At 35.6% G+C, this 21,375-nt stretch overlaps 1 protein-coding gene across 1 annotated transcript in view; it reads right to left on the bottom strand.

The window, feature by feature from the left end:
• Positions 1-1,008: 1,008 nt before the first annotated feature.
• DICER1 (dicer 1, ribonuclease III) overlaps positions 1,009-21,375 on the bottom strand; it is a 42,093-nt gene continuing 21,726 nt past the window's right edge. The window contains exons 15-27 of the mRNA XM_010219618.2: positions 19,963-20,142; positions 18,564-18,777; positions 18,030-18,183; positions 16,154-16,336; positions 15,751-15,856; positions 15,472-15,647; positions 14,453-15,236; positions 12,909-13,064; positions 8,390-9,269; positions 6,044-6,312; positions 3,452-3,614; positions 3,287-3,362; positions 1,009-3,004 (exon numbers count right to left, since the gene is read on the bottom strand). Of these exons, the coding sequence (XP_010217920.2) occupies positions 2,839-3,004; positions 3,287-3,362; positions 3,452-3,614; positions 6,044-6,312; positions 8,390-9,269; positions 12,909-13,064; positions 14,453-15,236; positions 15,472-15,647; positions 15,751-15,856; positions 16,154-16,336; positions 18,030-18,183; positions 18,564-18,777; positions 19,963-20,142 (3,507 nt within the window). The 3' untranslated portion in view covers positions 1,009-2,838. The remainder of the gene's footprint in view (positions 3,005-3,286; positions 3,363-3,451; positions 3,615-6,043; positions 6,313-8,389; positions 9,270-12,908; positions 13,065-14,452; positions 15,237-15,471; positions 15,648-15,750; positions 15,857-16,153; positions 16,337-18,029; positions 18,184-18,563; positions 18,778-19,962; positions 20,143-21,375) is intronic.

Raw genomic sequence — 21,375 nt, 5'->3', positions numbered from 1 at the left:
ACAAATAATAATTAAAAAAAAAACAAGGTTCATGCCAACTAACCCCCACACTATTTACGAGGAGCCTGGGTGGTGCTTTTGAAGATGGGCTGTAACACTTTGCTCACACTTGCGCTTACAGCACGTCAAGGGATTTCTACCCAACCTCCAAACGATCAGATTTAGGTCTTTAATAGCATACGTTGTCCAACATCAAAATCATATCAACTGAAGGGCAAAACACACAGATGTGTAACATGGAAACTAATAATTTTTCTATATCAAAGGATACAAAGTATTTCAATGAGGTCACACTGGAAAAAAATGCGGCATTTAAAACACATCTTAAAACGCATCAGCAGCAGAAACTACTTTATAGTCAGCCACTACACATTTCAGGTTTCCAATTCATAGGCTCTGTCTAGTAAAAAAAGCAATCATTAAACAATTCTGAAATACAGAACAAATTCAGTTACTTTCCTTTGCATCAAAACATTTGCAGCATTTCTAACCATTAGCCAAAAACCCTGAGAATCTATAACCTTCTAACAATAAGTAAGAAATTTAGGTGTTAAAAGACTAACTTTTTAATTTTACATTATGTAGGAGTTGGTCTGATTTTTCCCTGGCCAGAACGTCAGAATTGTTAACACTAATGATGTATTTTCCCTAAGAAATTTCACTTCTATTATTAAGAAATACCTATAATACAGATCAGTAATTTTTAACTGGCTACCTCAAAGCAAATAATCTTTTAAAATTTAGCCTGTATGTTTCATTTCATTTACATTTGTTTGTACACATAAAGACTTGTTCTTTCCTCTTTTTCATGACCGAGTACCAAAGAAATGCTAGAACTCTTTTACAAGCTAGTATTAGACTTCTTCGTTTGACTACTATACTAATGCTGTTTTCAAATACAGAAACTGCTCAATTTGCAAAACAAAAAGTAATTAAAATAGAAAATATATAAACTTTTGAAAACTGTATTTCAGAAAAGCTTAATGCCTACCCCTTGCCACTAAGGCGTTTTTCTTTTTTTGTTGTTTGTTTTTTTTAAGAAAGCTAGAGCTGACAGTTCTTGTTTTGTTTTAGTGTGCATTTGTGAGGAAAGGAATAGGGTTTTAAAAGCAGGAAATACAGTATTTATTTGTAATTTAATACATAGACACAGCATCAAGTTCAAACTATTGTGCTGGAAAACATTAAAACACCTTGCTCTGCTTTCTCAAACTTCAAGCATAATTAAACAGGGCAAAATTGCAGCAAACCTCTACTGATATTGGTGGGAATACGAGACCCCCAGCTTTTAAAAAAGGTAAATTAAGAGGTATTATAGTTACAGTGCAAAAAATTAAAATTTCAAGCATAATATATAAACATAGCACCAAAACAGGAAAAAAAAAAAGAAAAAAAACAATGCATGCAACGAAAGAAAGAAAAAGAAAAGGAAAAAAGAACTGAGGTATTCAAGTGAAGAGTGCCTACAAAAATCTAATGAAAGAAAGATAGGCAAAGCCTAAAAAAAAGAAAGTATGATTTCCCCCCACCCCCACGTAGATCAAAACACGAATGAGCTAGTTTCTCTAAATTAAGGACCTAAATCACAGATGTATCAAAAGTACGGCAGTTTTATCTCAAACATCAGCTTTCATGGCATTTAACAGCACAGCTTTGGCAGGTGAAATATGCATGCAACTCTGAAAAGTACAGTAAGAAATTTACGTGGAAATATCTCTAGGTCTAAAGGTGCTCCATTTGTTAAATACATAACCAACTGACTATAAAATCTGCAGCATATTTTAGGTGTGATATGTCTAAGGTTATTTTGTTAGTGACTGTGCATTATTCATTAATGTTTCCAGTATCGGAACTATCTAGCTTGCAGGTTTGTGTAAAATCGGAATTTTAGCCAAAGACCGTATTTTGTTTATGGTATAAAAAAAACAAAAAAAATCTGTAGACTAACCACCTCCTCTGAATTGTTAAAAATAACCTAATCACATATATATGAATACAACTTCTATTATAATCTTGTAATAAGTCACAGCTATATTAATGAGTTGTACTGTAAATATAGAGCTGTATCATTGCAAAATGTGTAACAAAATGAAGGGAATGTAAAATTGTTTGTTCCAAAAAAAGATCAGAAATTAAAGATTATTAATGAGGGTTTATTTATTTTTAAGGCAAGAACCTTTTTTTTTTTTTTTTTTTTTTCTTTTCTTAAATGCAAGACTATGTGGCATAAGGAAATTGAAATTTCATTCTACCAGTATGCCAGTCATTTCAATTAAAATCTGTCCCTAACAAATAAGTGCAATAATGATTAGGAATATCATCTTAATGCAAAAGATGACATGAAGGAGGGAAAAAAAAGAGACAATACTGGCACACTTATTCTTTCTTATACCCAATCATCCAATACAGTTTACCAACTGCTTTATGACTGGCACTAGTGCACAGATTGAAGAATTTCAAGATTATTATATATAAATCTAGCAACTGCATTAGGCCTAAGCTCCCTGGCCTTCTAACACTAAGCAAAGCTGTACTGACAATAAAGTAAAGCAAAAAGACCTGACAACAATTATTCTGAACACTTGCTAAATGTTATCATTAAAGCACTCTTGTGATTAAACAAAGCAGAAGTGAGGAAAGAAGACAAGATTGTGTTTGCGCAAAAAACTATAACTACAATTAGTTCCAAAATTTTATACATGTTAAATGTTTTGTTATCTGTTATCAAACAAACTTTAAATTCTGTCTTCAATTTGTTCCTCTCCACATCGACGATTTTAAAAATTTGCTTTATTTGTGTGTTTTTCACCCCCATTTTATTTACTTTTAAGAGGAGTCTCAGCTGTTTGGGACCTGAGGTTGATTTGCTTTGAGGCTTCGTAGTGCTCTTCTTGCAGCTGCAGATTTGGCAATCCTGTAGCTTCTGCCAACACCTTTAAACTTGCCCTTTCCTACAACTTCCACCGTTACTCTGACCTTCCCATCGTAAGTTCTTTCTGCGGGACTGCAAAAACACACGCAAGAATTACTTACTGGCTGGGCAAGTTAAGGTGAAATAAGAGACCTGTGTTCCCTTTTCGACTGAAGTTAGAGCACTATAATCAAACAGAAATCACTACTTTCTTCAGAAAGTAACAACTGGGGAAACACAACAAAACATCAATACCCCAAGTGCTTAGTGAAGAAGAAATTAAAAGGCACTCAGGACACTTAATCTTCAGCTGTTTATGAAGCATAGCTTAAGGTTATTCTATCACACTGTGTATTGAAGTAAATTTATTCTTACCTAAATTTGGCTGTCTCTGGCTCCATCTCCAGCAGCTCTCGCACTGGGGAACGGGGCACATTTGCAGAAAACTTTTCTGTTAAAAAAATAAAAATGATTTTTGTTGTCTTCTTAGCATTTGCTACTTAACAATTAATTTCTTTTTTCCTCAGGAAGTGACAATACCTATTAGTGGCCTCATCATCGGATAGTACACTTGCCAAACCATTTCCAAAGACATTCCACTATCCATATAAATGGCACCAGCAAGGGACTCGAATATATCCCCCATGGCCTTTGGTACTTCAATGTCTTCTTCTTTTTCTTCATCTTCTTCAGATCTTCTGAGCTGTTTGCAATTAGAAAGAGACAAGGCAGGGGGGAGAGGGGAGGGGAAGGGAGGAGAAGAGAGACATTTGCTCCTTTTAAAATAAAACAAAGATCTTCAGAAATGTTAAGTTCTCTTACACCCTATCCTGAGCTGCCTCCTTTAAGTCTTTCACTGTCAACTTTCCAAAGTGAAATCATTCTTTTATTCCCCAATGAAAGCAAGTTGTTGGATATATCATTTTTCAAATGTGAAAAAAAATCCCCAAACACCATAGTGTACAGAGACCTTATATGCTTTGTGAATTCTTCCTGTAATAATTTTGTAGGATTTCACCACAGGTCTGTTTTTTCCAATAAGAAACAGACTTGCCTCTACCAGTTAATATTAGAAAGCCATTCATAATGAAAGAAAAAAAAGAAACACCCAAAGGCGGGAAAAAAAAAAAAAAAAAAAAAGGGAATTAATACTTTAAGCAACTAGAGGGAAGCTTTGGAAGAAAACAGGAAGCCCCCTTTCCATGCCTCCTTTACCTAGAAGAAAGACACAAAGGAAGCATTAATAAAATAGGCCCTGAGTAGTCAATAACTAGCAACATCAGACTAAGATACTACGGTATTTTACAGGCACAATAAGGTACTTTTAAGGCAGGCAGATTTTTTTCTCTGCACTCTTCATTTAAGACAATAGCCTATTTCCCTTACAAACCATTGCTCCCCTCCAAGGAAAGAGAAACAAGTGTCTGCCTGTCTTTTCTCTTACCCAGTGGCCAGGCTCTCACTCCATTTGGGTGAAATCCAGTTCAGGGGTCAAAAGACCATGCTAAGCCTTCAGGCTTTTTAACAGCCACCATAACACTCAAGAACTAGTCCCATCCAGTACTTCTACCCAAAATAAATCAAACAAGGAGTCACTTGGTTTGTATGCCCTCCAAACAGGAATTTTGAAGGTAAGAAAAAAAAATCAACTATTTTGAATAATGTGTTGCATTCTAAGAGTATATTCCAACACTTTAGAGTTATATAGTACTAAAATAACAGGGAGAGAGAAATTAAGAGCTATATGGCAAGAGACAACAGATGTTTCAGAAGTGAGCTCTAAAAAAGAAAAGCAGATGATGTGGAGACACACATGGAGACCAGCCTAACTGGCATGAACTGCTGAAACAAAGACTCTTGCATTAACTGTGATGAAATAAGTTTCAGCAAGTCAGTGCCAGACCAAGATAGGGAGCAGGCATGGGGAGAATGAACAAGAATTTTATTTGAAACAGCTATTCTTATAATTTGGTTGCAACTTTTGTGGAATTTTTGAGGCAATCTTTGCGCATAACAGCAGAAACTGAAAAAAGGTAAGAAATCACTGCTCCGAGCTCTCAATTTGAGTTCCTAGTCTTTCTACTTACAGCATAACGATTATTATACAGATAACAATCTGATCCGTTAATATAAAATAATTCATACTATCTAAATATCAGCAACAAATTTCTTGGTCACTGTTTTCTAAACGTTCCCAGAAAACATATGGATTTCACTCTGTGACAAATGCAAGGGTTGTAAACAAATACAACCCTTCTAGTCCCCAAGATTTTAAATTGTGTATCAGAAAGGAAATTATTAAAGGTGACTATAACCTGTTAAGTGATTATATAGTATTTAAAAAGATCATTAATAATCAAGTCCACCTCTCAGAATACAACCTAGAGGATCCCTGCTTTCATTTTCTGAGCAGCTCTTTTACATTAGTTGGTTTTAGTTGACTCTCTGGCAAATAAGTGTTCATTATCATGAGTTTTTCAGCATAGCACAGATAGGATCGCTATATTCAAGATTTCGGTTAAATTATTTTTTCTAGTGGTTTCTTTGAAAGATGCTTATAATGTCTCCATGGCTAGCAGAAATAAAGCCTTTAGCAGCACGTCAGAAACACACTCTGGATTACAATGTGATGATGTCTGCTCCAGAAGAAACCATCAGAATAAAAAGAGCACAGAACTCTGTCACACGGTACTACCACATTAAGCAAGCCCTGCTTTCTGCCAAGATATCGTTGTTAATGGTGTTGCACTGAAGTCCTATCCTAAGACACTATTCTGTGACCTAGTGCCTCTTTGCTGAAGTTATTTTCATGATAATGTTTTTAATCAATTGGTGAAGAAAAGTAAGAAAAGTCTGGGGAGGAAAAAAGAAAAAAAAGAAAAAAGGAGAAAAAAAAAGGAAAAAAAAGAAGAAAAAAAGAGGGTAAAAAACTGACTGAAATCAGGTGCCACAGAAGATAATCCTAAAGGCATGCCTGGTTTCAATTTAATTACATTGAGTGCTTTTATTCACTTTACCCTTTTTGAAGATTGTATTTTATTTTGCATATTTAGTGCTTTATTATCGTGAGCCACCTGCTTCTTTGTCTCCTACATGACAAGCTTCCAAACACGTTTTTCTACCACCACTAACCTCCGAATCCATTCCTTGCATTTCGTTCTTTTCCATTTGAAACTGTACAAAGTCATCAATAACATGGAACAGCTCGGGAGAGACGGCTTTGAAGTACTTGTGGTAGTCATACTTTACAGCCAGTGATGCAAAGATGGTGTTATTGACCAGAGCAGACCGCAGGTCGGTAAGAACTCCTGGAGAGTGTTGCCGTGGGTCTTCATAAAGGTGCTTGGTTATGAGGTAGTCCAAAATTGCATCTCCCAGGAATTCTAGGCGCTGGTAACAATCTTATGGCATTGCAAATAAAAGAATGTACACCAACACAAGTTTAATGCACACATTCTTTCCAGGCCTGAGCAAGAAGTCTGGTAGGCTGCCATATAAATACCACAAACTTACCCACAGTTAGAAAAGAAAACATGGTTTTAAAAGAGATATCTTTCTGCTGAGTTTGTTTAAAGTTTCTAGTGGAATACAAAAATAAAAAGCAAAACAAACAAACAAAAAAAACCCACACAACAGAAAATTTTCAATCAAACTTTGGACACTTTTCAACCAAACATTAATTCATGTCAGACTAGACTAGCAAAAAACCTCTATGTTCCTAATGAATTAAAACTTATGCTCAAGATCTTTACACTGCCCTGAGGGGTAAAAATGTACAAAGAAAAATTAAGAAAGTCTATCATCTGGCTGATCTGGAACAGATGATAATCAAATCTCAAAAAATGAATATTGAAATCAATACATAAAGAGGAATATAAAACCTGAAATTTTTGATCCAATTTCCTACAACATTCAGACTTCCGGAAGTGCGTTGAACAGAGATTTGCATTCACAATGGATTCTTTTAAAATGAAAACTGAGACTTGGAAGCTTTCACTGTTTGAATTTGAGAATTATGCTGGCTAGAGACTCATAAAGGTGTATTTTTAGAATATAACCAAAAAAAAAAACCTGCAGAAAACCAGTAGGGATAGGTGGGAGAAGGATGACAGAATTATCACAAAAGTAATATTATGGTGAAATGGTTAGTAGGAAAGTACCTTTACAGCAGCTGAACCTAGGGTATGGCTAGATCTCAACTGCTGCTCCTTGTAAAAAACAAAAGTACTATAACAGCAATTCAAAATTGTCTTCCTTGTTAAACAAAAAAGGACCTGGAATCAAAACGTTGTGCTAACAGCATAATTTTATCTAGATATTATGCGTTATTGCTCCCATTTCTATATGTTCTATACAATCTATATATTAAATCTATATATATAAATCTATATATATTCTATATAATCTATACATTAAAAAAATACTACCTTCCACAGATTTTGTGAAATATTTGTAAAACATAAATATGTAAGAAGGCAATGCTACCTCAGATGAAAAATGAAAGAAATAGTATCAGAAAAAAGTGTCAGAACACTTTCTTAATGTATTAAGATTTCAAAATGACTTATTTCTTTAATTAAAGCAGAGATTTCTTATTTCTTGGAATAAGGAACTAATTCAGGATGAGAAAGATTCAGACTGCTGACTGCTCAGAAATTTGATGTCCATTTCAAATAGGGTTGGAATTTTAGCTTGTTTTGATTTCAAATGCATATTATCGTAGGGAAATATTTAAGGTTTAAAAAAGAACAAATACTAAATTAATAATTCAAATAGCATAAGCAAACATAATTAAAAACATTTGCTAACTCAAGAATGTGTATTTGTGTCAAATCTTTTGAGATCAGGTACAGAAGCATTAAGCAGTCACCCTGAAATTAATATCTAGTCTGACTTAGCAAATCGCTTCAGTTTTAAACATTTACTCTATAATATACTTGGACTTAAATTAAACTTCAAATCAAAGTCTCTTTATTTTGCTATTATACAGACTATTGAGTTAATAAATGTTCTATGGTCTAATTTTACTGTTCAAAAATACAATCAGAGTAAAATATCTGGGATTATATTATGGGAAAATTTTGCTAAATATACTTGCAAAACATGAGAGATACATTTCTAGAAATACATGGTAATTTAGAGTTACGTAAGAAAAAATGTCAACTCTGGCCTCTGGCATCAGTTGTATACACCTAGTGAGAAAGGGTTGGAGATATAAAGTGTTCTTTCCTGAAGCTTAATCAAGCTTCAGGAAGTCCTACATCTGTATCAAGACAAAACAGGAATTATTCATATTCTAAAGCTTCAATAAGTGTCCTCCTCTAAATCAGTGACAAGATAGTATTCTCTAAGATTCTTTTTGCATTCAGAGGTCACTGTCTTCTTAATATGTTAAAATAAGAAGAAATATCATAAAAGGACTATGCATGGGAACACATTATTCATAATATAGGAAACAGTTCCTTTAAGACAACTTACCAGTTATGGTATTGTAATGATAAGAGGCATGAGTAAATGCCTGAAGAAGGTAAGCCTTGTTCTTGAAACTGTAATTTATTTTCCTCTCAAAGTTTTCAAAGCCAGAAATAAGATGATTCAGGGTTTTTTCAGCATCTGGGTGATCAAACATACACCTTGGTGGAATCTTCAAGCAGCCATACTCCAGGTCTTTATACAGAGAGGGCTCTGAATTAACTACAGAAGCAGAAACAGAGTTTGGTGAAAGATTTTTCTGCTGACTGCTACAGTTCTCTCTGGCAGCACACAAAGTGCTTTCCCAATCAGTCTTCTTAATCACAGGGAGCACCTTCAGCCCCAGTGAACACAGGAAAAGCTGCGCAGCTCTCTCGCCACAGCTGGTCAGGTAGCAGCCCAACAAGGCTTCCACACAGTCCGCGATGCTTTTGTCAGCGATGCACTGCTCCGTATGCAAGTCATACGAGATAGACTGTTTTCCTGCATCAGCGCCACAGTTTTCTTCCGATGGGTTCCAGAAGCCCACTACAAAATCATCCTCTTCAACAGCCTTGCTAGGATCCAGGTAGCACATCGCATCCCAAGAGCTGTAGTCAAAATCATCGAAATCCGATGAAAACTGAACATTACCCAGGGATGACTTTTTGGGTGCTTTCCATTCATAGTTTGAATCAGTGGTTGAAAAGGGCGAGAGAGAAATTTTCTTCACAAAAGCCCCTGATCCCATTAACATATTATCTATGAATTTGATATGTTCCTGATCATATTCCAAAAAATCATCTTCAAAGTCTGCTTCTTCCTTGGGTAACCTCCACATCAGGTCTTCATCTTCCTCCTCCTCCTCATAATCTCCAAGTTTACCATTAGCCAAATTCTCCTTTGTCTATAAGAGAATACACAAACACACAGAATGCAGTACGAACAAGAAGAATGATCGTCTTTGATTTAGGAAATCCCATAAGAGTAGGATGCGAGTACTATCTGCTACTAAGTCTGAACATTAAAAAAAATATTATTAATGTTCCTAATTATATTGTCTAATCACCATTCTAAGATTAAAATAATTGCTTTGGAATACAGAATCTTCAGTATTACCCTATAATAAGTAGCATATATTTTACCTACAAGACATGTAACATTTCATAGGAATACAATCTCATGATTATAGTTACTTCTGATCCATATATCAAATGCAATTTTACACTTATACACCAAGGTAAACTAGGGAAAAAAATCTACAATTAGCAGATTTAGAGAAGTAAAAAGAAACAGACTCGTGTGCTTTTTTCTAACTAAAGTGTTTGCAATGTTTTGCAATAGTACCTGACACCATAATCTCAGTTTTGGGATACACAAAAGGAAAATAAAATCAACAAAACAACTGTAAGAAGTTCCTTTACCTTATGATTATCTCTCAAAAGCAGCAAAATATCTTTCCGTACAACCATAACAACAGTGAGTAGTCTATTTGGCAGACTAACAAAAAATAAGTTTAGAGGATCAGTGCAAGTGTGTAATGATAATTAGTTGGGAAGAGTGTAATGTTTGACAGTCTGGAGAGCATGTGCCAGATCCAGGGAGCGATTGAGATATTTGAAGAAATTAGATATAGATCAATTTTTGATTCAACATTAGAAACACAGCACAAATTAATGATTCTTAATTTTAACAGAGATATCCCTCCAGTTTGTCAGACATTTTGTAATATTGCCAGGATTTGAATAGAGCAAACCTAAGAATGGAAGAGTAACACCTCAACTTTGGTAAGGTTGAGGTGTTACTTATTTTTACTAAGTATTAACATACACATTAAGTAATTAAGGAGTATAATGCAATGGAAAGGCAATTACTATTAAACTTATCTCTTTAAACAAGTACATGTTTCTTGTATTTTAGTCATACTGAAATATAGACTTCAAATTGAAGTTACAGCCTTACCTAATTAAAGAAAACTTAAACTTGTCCCTAATTTTCTAATATGTATATATCTACAACAGTAAAGTAATGACGTCTCGTCTCTTTTCCCTGCTCATCTGGAGCAAACTGATATGGACTGAAGTAAATTACAAATTGAACACAGATACACCCAGGCTATATAATGCTGTACAATTTGCTATGGCCTCAATCCAGGAAAGCACTTAGACATATTAACTAGGTGCACAAGTAGTCCTCCTTATATCAAAAGGACGACTACTCGCAGGTTCAATCCCGCATCCCTGATACGAATGGGAATTCTGCCACTGAATGTGAATCCAATCTTACTCTTTTCAAAGTGCTTTTCTGGATTGGGTCCTGAAAGCCAACACCATTTTGAAGCAAGTGAGATAACAGAGCCTCTAACTGCCCTGCACCTTGGCAATCAAACTGCAGGTCCCAGCTCCGTAACCACGAGGAAGGATCTGTGGGGCAGCTGCTGCTGCCGGGGTGTCCCCCTTTGCCGAGGCTAAAGGCACGACGCCACAGAGCTCCGACGCTTGGCAGCAGGAGGGCACGCTGAGGCTGCTCAAAACTACGCAACGGTCAAATGGATCATAACCTTCTCTATCCTGATGAAGCAGCTTTAGCAATTAGAGAAAAAAGGTGGCTGTAGAAAGCCGTAGCTTCGGCACATCTTGCTCAAAAAATGTCTGCTGCCAAGTATCCAAATGACATCCCCAGAGTGGCCATTTCTGGAACTTAACTTTCCAGTAACAGATAACAGAATTTGATTTAAAGTACTTATTTAGGATACTGGTAACAGCATGATGCTTGAGGCAGGATAAATCCCACCTAAAATAAGTATCAATTTTTGCATATCATACCCCACTATTGCTGCTGTCATTGAAATGAAAATAAAAGTTCCTGAACGAAAAATGTTCATGTGGAAGATTTAAAAATAATTTCAATTTCAGTGTCTGTTTGTGTACACATTGAAAAATTAACTGATAAATCTCATTTTCACTATGATTTCATCTACAAGCTTCTCAACTAAATTAGCAACGTAGCTAAGTGAACTATCTTAACATCACTTGCACATCATTTCTTACATAGAAGAGTAATAGCAAAGTACTGTAGTAAAGAAGCCAGATTTTTTTCTAATAATTAGCCATCAGTCCAGAAATAATCAACAATGAAAGAACAAATAAGCTTCTTTTTTTGAAGGAACACCTTCTTGATTCTAAACAAGTTAAGGGCGCTTTCATTTCAAGCAGAAGATAAAATATATTTCTTTTATGCTTCTTTGAAATTAGCTACTTAATTAACTAGCCTGTTGATTTGATTAATGGGAAGTTCCTAATGCTTGATAACGCCAAATATACCGATATTTCTCTAGGATCTTTTAGTAATAATTCAAAGAGCTACGGGACTTCTCACCCCAGTTATAAACATCACCACCCCATGGACCAAGAATGAAATTTATGTGCGAAACTGCAAAATGTCTGGACTCTCAATTGGCACAAAAATCCCCACACCTTACTTAAATAACTCTGAATTTTGGACTGGAATTGTATATTTTATTTACAAATGAAGTGTGGCTTGCAAGGCTGGACAGACCATTGAAGAGTTACGGAGAATTTAAAGTTCTCTAAAAGCAAAAACTTGCTCCTGTCCCAAATGTGCTATTTTATTTTTAGAAAGGTATAACAGTAAGCCTCCTGAAATGAAACCTTGGCACAGTATAAAGCTACAATAATCAGGTTGTTTTATTCTGCAATAAACATTTATTTGCACAGCACATCTACCTAAAAGACCTCTCATGTGCCCTCTAGTGGTTCCACAATCTGAGCATGGTCTTCAGAATTGCAAAACGGAAAACAAACAAACAATTCCAGAAACAGAAAAAGTTAGACTGACTTGTCATCACTGATATTTCTTGAGCATTCATTTTAAGCATACAATAACCATAAACAGTAAACAATCCGAATAGCTTCTCATTAAAATTGGTCATTCTGAAGCTATTGCTCATGGACAATGATGGGGCCTGTCACCATTTTTTTCTGATGAGTAGCTCTCAGTTATTCAAGTACTGTAGCTGACAGCTGACTGAAGTCGCGTGACAATTTTAATTCTTATTATCAACTACTGCTTCAACTCACCTTTCTACAAAGGTAAATTTACTATTTACTGAAAGGCCAACAGACAGGCAGAGCGTTCTGCATACACACATTACACCAAAAAGACTACTCATAATTCAGTTTAAGCTCTGTGAGAAATTTCAGATCATGCTGTCATGAGCTCATCTGCTATGAAAAAGCAAAAGGCCTTCTGCTCTGCTCTTCTATTATCATATTGACATTCACTACTGCTTGATCTTCAACACTTTTCCTACTTTCGGTTCTATTCATTTTTTATCTCATTTTCTGTAAGTTATAATGCAGTTTTATAGAGAAGGGAAACAAAGACGTAGAATTATTTTTCAACTGAAAATATGACAAAATATTTGGGGTAGGGGAAGAAAGGTGAAAGAATTCCGATCACTGTCGTTGGGATGTATAGATACATGCAGACAATTATTGCTTAACACAATAAAACTAAATCTTACCATTTCATCCTTCTCCCATTTATCAGTGTTGCTCTTGTCCTGGTTCACTATGTAACCAGGTGGAAGCCAATTGACAGGGGGGTCAAAAATGGATACGACCATGCGACTAGGCAGTCCTTTCTTTTTCCCAAGGCGATACAAATTACAGTTGCTGACCTTCAAGAAAAACATTCTGATAAACCTCTGCACATTCACTTAGATAAAAATATAAAATAAAAATAATCAAGTCAATTCCATTTTATCTTTGCCCAATTTGTTCTATTATATATCTCCTCTATTTCTCAAAAGGGTTACTTTTCAGCTTAAGTTTTTTTTTTTTTTTTTTTTTTAAGCCAGGTATATGAAATGCGACAATTTCACTGAAAGAAATCAGATAGGTTAAATTCTCTTTCAAAAACAAAATTATTGTCACCTTTAAGGAACAGTCTGTCCAAGTGTCATTAATCACAGCATTAATAAACAACATTCAGACTACATGTGGAATGAGAAATGATTGCTATTATGGTAAACTGATCTGAATCTTAGCAGCAGAAAGTATAAGAACAGTTCTGCACAACAAATCTTACTTTAATTAAGTCATAATCTAGAGGCTATTTTGATACTATGTCAGATTATTTTAACTATTGTAAAGCAAGGAGAAAAACCACAACACTCCATACACACACGTTCTTACTTTTCCTGGTTAACTACTAACTTCTGATCTTCAGTTCTCATTTTAAACAGACTTTTCATGTTTAAGTATTGAAATTTAAACTTGCATATTCAATGAATTTTATATGAACTGTGCAAGTTATTTAGCCTTTCTTAATTTCCTTGATTAAACATTTATTCAATCATTTAATTCTCGGGGTGACAGATTTTTACTAGAGAGAGATAGTCCAATTCTTAGCATTTAATTCAAGTCATTACCTTATGAGGAATAAAACTTTCATATGATTGATTAGTCCAGAACTTTAAAAAACAGCTGAAGAAGAGGCTGTGCTCCCTACTATTTATGTTTACATTAAATAATTAAATTAAATAATTTTTGATATAGCAATTTTGAAAGTACATTTTCTTTGTAAATGTTCCTTTAGGATGATGCAAAAGCTTTCATGAAGAGTTATTAAGGAAACAACTGAAAGGTCAGTAAAGCTACTGTAAACCTAGGGCTCTGTGCAGCTAACCCGCAATTCCCCATTCAAGGTCTCCTGTGTAAAGACTTTCTAGCCAACGCAGCTCTAACAGTCTACCAAACGTCCTCACTAACCCAGAGCTTCTGGTTCTCTTTAGTCCTGTCTCTCTTTAGGCAGATAATCAGCTGGTTTAGATTTAGAAATGAGAGGCAAAAAACAGTTTCATCGATGACAGTTTATATAACACTAACTCTGTCATCCTGTTTTTTTGCCCCTAATATGTATGATACCAAATGTATAATCCGTAAAGCTGTGGACCTAGATCACGACCTTGGGGTCGTTCAGCCATCAATCATCATGTATACTTTTTTATACATAGTTTGTGACAGTCAGCATTTTACCCAGTATCATCGGATCATTATTACTTACCTTTTTGCTTCTCATATATGACAGCCGTCCCTCATGAGCATCAGGGTAAGTGCAAAACAAGTATGTAGTGATGGCATGCTTTAAAAATGAATCGCCAAGCATTTCAAGCCGCTCCAGATTAAAACCATCACTAGCATTTGAAAGAGTCAAAGCTTGAAGAATGAGACCAGGATTGGGGCCAAGAGTTTTTGAGGAGTACCCGCTGGAAGGGCTCTTTTCAAAATCCACTCTGTCTATTGAAAGATTAAGAGCTTTTGAAGTACTGGTGGTCACTGCCGTTTTGGGGCATCCATCTGAGGTAGATCTGTTAGCATTTCCATCAAGGTATTTATTACTCAGTAGAGTACATTCATTGCTGGGCTTGGGCTGGTTCTCACTGCTGTATAAATTCTGAATGGGACATGAGGTAGTTGGTTGTACAGGTATTTCCTGCCTGCAGTAATTCAGCTGATTTCCTTGGCAAAAGTCACTGTTAACTAAATCACAATTGCCATTGGCAAGGTTTTTGTTATAAGAAACACCATTAATTGCTGCAAGTTCTGCTGAGACATCAATTTGGAGTTTACCGGGTGACTCATTGAGCAATGTTCTGTAATTCACAGACATTTGGTCATGCTTTTCTGTAGAAGAGGTTCTGTTAGCACCTTGATGTGCAGCATTTTCAGGGACTACAATTGGGCTGTGCTTACAGTAATTTTCATTCTCTACCAAAGAGGAGTTCGGAATAGAGATGAAGGATTTGCTGTCAATAGATTTTTTCCATCCAAAGTCCAGGTTAGGATATCTGTAAAGATATATGCTGATTTTGTTAAAAGAAAATATGACCACAGAAGAAAACTCTTATGCATATATATGATAAAAAAAGTTCTGAAAAGTAGAGACTGCAGCACCTTCATAGATAACTGAATAACCTTATTATTCACGATCTTTTCTAACCATATCCTTTGCTGAGAGCTGACATGAGTCAAACAAATGTTATCAATTCAAAACTCATGCAAAAGTGGTATAAAAATATATACCTGAAATCTGCAGGAAGTGATTTAACCCCCACACCAGCATCAGTGGCTGTTTGAGCCCTTAGTTCCTCTGCTGTCAACAGGCAGTGCAGACGATAAAGGATGCTGGGGAGGCAAACTGCTTTTCTCCACAGTGATGCTGGAATAGGATGAATAGCACAGAGCTCTGGAACCAGTATCTGGGGTGGGGTTGGGAAAGGGTGAGAATAGAATTTTACTATTGAAGGTAGACTTCATAAAACTCTTAGAGAGAAACAAGTTGAATTAAGTACTTTATTTTACCTGCTTATTCTGCAGACTTTCCCACTTTGCTTTTCTCTTCTCAGCACTGCTTAGTGGAAGTGCCTTCCCCTTCTGGTTCAAATGGCGAGGAGTCAAAAGATTAAGTCTAGGAAGTAAAGTCAAGTAAAGTAAACTAAAGTAAGTAAAAGTATTTTAACATAAATGTATAAAAAGTTATGAGTAGCCTAAACTTTCTGAAGTGACAATTCATTATGAGCACTCATCCTTAACACACTATAAAGTGACAGACTAGCTACTTCTGGAAAAAGACACTTGCTAAGGACCTCCTCTAAAAATCAGTAATTATTTCAGAAAATCTAAGTCTCCAGCTTTATCACATTATACCAAAACAAATAAAACTGTTGTTTCTTGTCAAACTACAAACATCAAGAGACATTGTTACCTTGAAGATGTGTGGTCCACATCCAGCAGTGGCTGGTTGAGATTGGTCAGGTCAAGATTATACTTTGTTTTATAATATTCAGCAAAAGTTTCATATTCAGGAGAAGGGAATTTACTGAGTGGAGTAAGATCAGTGTATACATCAGCTACATAGAATCGATGAGGCTGATCAAAATTTCGATATCTAAACAAAAATAGCATATGTTATATCCTTAGAGCAAAATCACTATCATATTGCTGCAGCGCAGTCAATGTAGTCAAGGTGCTAAACCACTAAATAATTCACTGATTTTTTTAGAATTTGTTTAGCAAAATCAGATACTAAGTGAAATTCATGTTGTAAAACAAGGAAGTAGAAAGTCAATCTATACTCTATGCAGTTTACTGTGCTGAGATATTTAAATAAAATGGAAGACTCATATTTTCAAAATCCAATATATAATCAAGCTCTGGACAACCTCCTCATTACTCTGAGCATTACTCAGGGTAATGCTGCAAGTGATAGTTTATTAACTCTAAATTTCTAACAGTTAAAGTCCGACCTTCTCAAGCACTAGAATTGGCAGAAATAGAGTTCTACCTTACACTAAAACTGTACAACCTCACACCTAAACTGGTGTTTTAAGCTAGGTCACCCTCCAAATAAACTTAAAACAGAAAGCCTCGAATTCCTTACTACGTAAATTTACAAGACTTATAAGGAGGCTAAAGCAGGGTAGTTCTTTAGGATGCAAAACTTGGAAAGGTGTGTGGCGGGGGGAGGTAAAGGCTAATTGCTACAACACCTTTATGGCTGTTGGTGATGCTAATTGGGTACTACAATGAAAAATATGATGAACAGCAAAAAAAGAGAGATTGGGAAATAATCATAAAAAAATGCAGCCTGATAAAAGTTTGATGCAAAACTAAATTACAGGATAGCAGAGAACCTAACATTAGAAGTTCAGACTTTTTAAAAGAGCCCTTCCATACCTGATTTTCCAGGTACCCTCATCACATAAACACAAAGACCTATTGCTATTTGCTTCTCTGTACAAAGTTTGCATTGCATTAATTGTGTGCGTCTTCTGCTAAAGATGGTGGCTCTGATGAAGGTCCCCTTCGCTTGCCCTTAAAGCTGACTAGTTTGCTGGTTAAACTATTAACTGTTAATTCAAAGCACTAGAACAGTCACAAACATGTAGTAACAAAATATATGGAGATGTCAGAGTATCTGTAGCAAGACTGAAATCTCTTAAGTATTTTGTAGGTGTAATTTGTTGACTGATACACTAAATACTTATGAGATCTGAGTTCTCTTCTACATAAAGTTTTCTTTGTAAATATCATTCAACAGAAAGATTCTGTCAGTCTTAAATGATCTTCCCTACTTGTTATTTTTTCCAGCCAACGAATAGCATGCTTCCTTTGGCAAGTCTTTGCTGTGAATAAGCTGTAACCAGAGAACAGGACATCTACTCAACCTCTCAAGTTAAAATTAGTTTCAGCAAGCCAGTTGGTAGTGATGAAGTCACACAACTTTTTAATCAGAATACTGTGTACTCTGTGCAAGTATGTGTACTCTAAATGTGTACCCCGCTCCTAAAAGAGGAAAGGCAAGGAGTCTTGTGAGGCGTACAGAGTTTGGCTAAGACCCACTGTATGAAAATACATCTACTGTTAAGAACAAAAAAGCAAAAACAAAACAAAACCCGCTACCAATATGAAGAAATATTGGTGCCTTATCTAATATAATATCTAATATTCATTGGTGCCCTATCTAATTTAAGAATCTTCTTTCAAGCAAATCTTGTTGTGAACACTGACATCCCATTATGAGAGCACTTATATAAATATAACTTGTACATACTTAAGGTCACACTATATGCAGTACTCACCTTGGAATGATAACTGCATCCTGGTAATCTTCTAATTTGAAAATAAAAGGCATTTCTTTTGTATACTGTGTGCTGGGAATGCCTGTACGCGCTTCGGATTTTTCAATGTCTTCCATAAACTTAAAGTCAATGTCCAAAGTGCTGGAGTCATCAACTTAAAAAGGAAGTGCATAATTTGGTTAGTCAGGAAAGTGTTTTCTAGGAAGAAGTTTTCTGGAAATTTGTGAATTATTTTTTTTTTCTTATTCTGTATGCATATTCGATTGCTTTCATTTCACTTGTTTCATCCATCCCTCAAAAGCGTCAGAAGAAATTTTGCCCACATATTTATGATTTTGGATTCTTGTTTAGTCAGCGAAAACTACTACAAACCAGCTTGTAACAGTAATTAAAACTAATTTGAAATACGAAAATATAAATTATGGCTAGTGAATCCTGCCACACGCAGTATCATCTTTACAGCTAGTATCTGAAATCTAACATAAGCATGTTAAGCTAAGGGAACTCAGAGTAAATAAGAAAAACTGTTCTTACCAACATTAAGAGGTAGAACACAATAGGCTGAATCAGCTTCTGTGGGTTTAAACTCTAGTGCAGGTTTCTCAAGACGAAGAATATGTGAAAAAATGTACTGGTGGAGCCGTGTTATCAACTCAAGCATTTGCAGAGACAAAGTAAAACCAGATTTCTTTAGCTCAATAGATATTGTAACCTCTCCAGAGCGAGTATACACAGGAAAGTGAGGAATCTAAAGAGGAAAAAACACACAACCACACACACAAAAATCATGAGAGAAAACTTAGGAATTGGATTCCCAAGCTTAGGCTAGTGTTTAGTTCTACTTTCCCAAGTGTTTAGTTCAGATACTGTAAATGAAAAACTAAGCATGCAAAGACCAATACTGTCATTCTGCTATCCAAATGGTCCTGAGGAACAATATTCTTGAAGCATTTTCTTTCGCAGACAATAGAAAATTTACTTTGAAATATTGTCCTTCTTAGCTGAGCCTCACCTACAGGGAAAAAAAAAAAAGAAAAAAAAGAAAAAAACTTTCCAAAATATCTAAGGGCAGGTATAGAATTCCCACTTCTTCTCTGTGACAGTTCTGAAGTCTGGTGGTTCTTCCCCTTTGGCTAAGGCATGACCTTAAAAAACAAACATTCTTAAGACCTCTTTCAAAATGGAACTCGCAAATTTTCCCATGTACCAGCCTATTAAAGTTTCCCAGAGACTTCTGATGCTAGGAAGAGCTAATGGGAGTGTGCTGGTTTTGGCAGCTGAGATCGTTTTTGGTACTCATTTCTCTCAAGCTTCCTCTAAAAGCTTCTTATCTTTAAGATAAGAACTGCCACATCAACCACGTGCTTGGAATTCAGTGCTGTGGACAGGTCCACAGCATAGCTTCCTTGTAATGAATCAATTAGGAATTCATTACCCTCGGCACAAATGATTTAAAAATCAAGATCAAATCACTTCAAATAAGAGCACATTAAAAAAAATATTTCATTTACACTTTGATCACATTGAGCCCCTCTCAGAGGTGACTTCCTTTTAGGTTTTGTGTCAGTTTTCACTAAAATGGCCTACTTTGCTTGCTTCTGCAGGAGTGCTGAAAGAACTTATCACTGTAGGCAGGCTTTGCAGTTGAAACCCCACTCCTATTATACCTTTCACAAAAAAGGAATTTTGAATTTGTCACTGTATAAAATAAAATTAAAAAGAGCTCTGTAGAAACAGAATAGCTTGTTCTATCACTAAAGACATAAAATTGTGATCATATTTGATACTTTTACCCATTTTATGGAGGGTACTTAATATTCTAATGTAGTCATTATAACCCTTCAGTCTGGGGTAGCAGAGTAATGGGAGAGGGAGCAGAAAGAATTACAGGTTGCAAGGCATGTGGAATAAGGGAAGGAGCTAGACTCATCACCTGAGGTATAGGTTTGGCTGTCAGTATTCCAAAACATCTTGTTGTATCTTCTGGAGGGTACAGCTTTCGCCTCCTGAAGTTGAGCTCATCAGGTAAAGGAGTAGTTAACACCATTCCTATTACATACAGGTAACAAGGTTGATCAGGTTTGGGATAACTATCCCTCAAACATTCTGGAATCTAGAATTGAAGAAAAAAAACAAAAAACAAACAAGCAAACAAAAAAAACACACACATTTTTATCAGCAAAGTTTACCTAAATACTATTGAACAAGCCTTCTTAAAGAAAAGATGTTACTGGGGGAGAGGGGAAGGAAGAGCAATAGGAAAGTTAATAGAGAATTCAGTAAAAATATTTGGTCAGTCCCACTGGCTTGGGCACAGTGAGATCTCACTGAACACTAGCATTAAAGGGAACACGGTGCTTCCTGAACTTGCTGTCTGCAGAGCCAACTTTCACCACGTCATCCATGCGGTGTTAAAAATTCAAGTCTAACAGCAGAACATACGTAACCTCGCCATCAATAAAGCTCAAATTTTGATGCTTTTCATTTTCACATTTTGTGAGTATGCCAGTAACTCTGAATCATTCCTTTCAAGCTCTTTAAACCTCAGTGAAAAGGGTGGATGAAATCATTCATCATAAACAAATAAATAATAACACAAAGAGGAAAAAATAGCTCCCCTCCCCCAATCCCTCCCTAAAACACACAGTTCTTATGAAACTGCATTTTCTTTTGGGTAAGAAGTTCATTAGGTCTTGAAAATGATTCTTCTGTTGATCTGAAAATAACCTGAAGTACATACGGCCCTGGATTTCAGAGTTATACTGTAGCAAAAGTGTGGCCCTGGCTTAATGGAAAAATACCCTTAGTTTAATAACTATATTAAGCTCAAGAAGATCCTGTAGATGCTAAACATTTGCCAATTGCCTTTTGCCTTTTTCAGAGGCAAGAAGCTGGGACAAAAAACAAGCACAAATAATTCTTGGTTCCTGTGGAAAAATAAACTGAAAGAGAATGACGTATCATCACTTGACAAATCTACTCCTCTGAAGCACAAATACTGCAACATTGTGAGAGGACCCCATTCCAAAAATCTCCAGCTGCTGACAGAAGCACCAAGAAAGGTCAAAAACTAATTTGATCACTACAGTGATCAAACTAAACAAACTATCTAAAACAAAAAATGAGGGCAAATTCTGCACTGACACTATGACAAATAACTTGAAACTTGTCCACCAAACTTATAACTTCTTTCTCTAGAAGGCTATTTTTTCTTTATCCTAGTATATATATACACACCAGACAGGTGAAATTCTTAATAGATTATTAATGCAAGACCTTATTTTTGCTGGTACAGCTGGGAGAAGGAAAACTAGGAAAATAGAGTCAACGAGCTTTCCCAAAAGCA

This window comes from Tinamus guttatus, unplaced genomic scaffold (genome assembly GCF_059628265.1).
Source record: "Tinamus guttatus ecotype Peru unplaced genomic scaffold, ASM5962826v1 Tinamus_guttatus_pri_ptg000048l, whole genome shotgun sequence".
Lineage (NCBI taxonomy): Eukaryota > Metazoa > Chordata > Aves > Tinamiformes > Tinamidae > Tinamus > Tinamus guttatus.
Note: the sequence above shows the minus strand (reverse complement) of the source record. Positions and strands in the feature narration are given on the sequence as shown.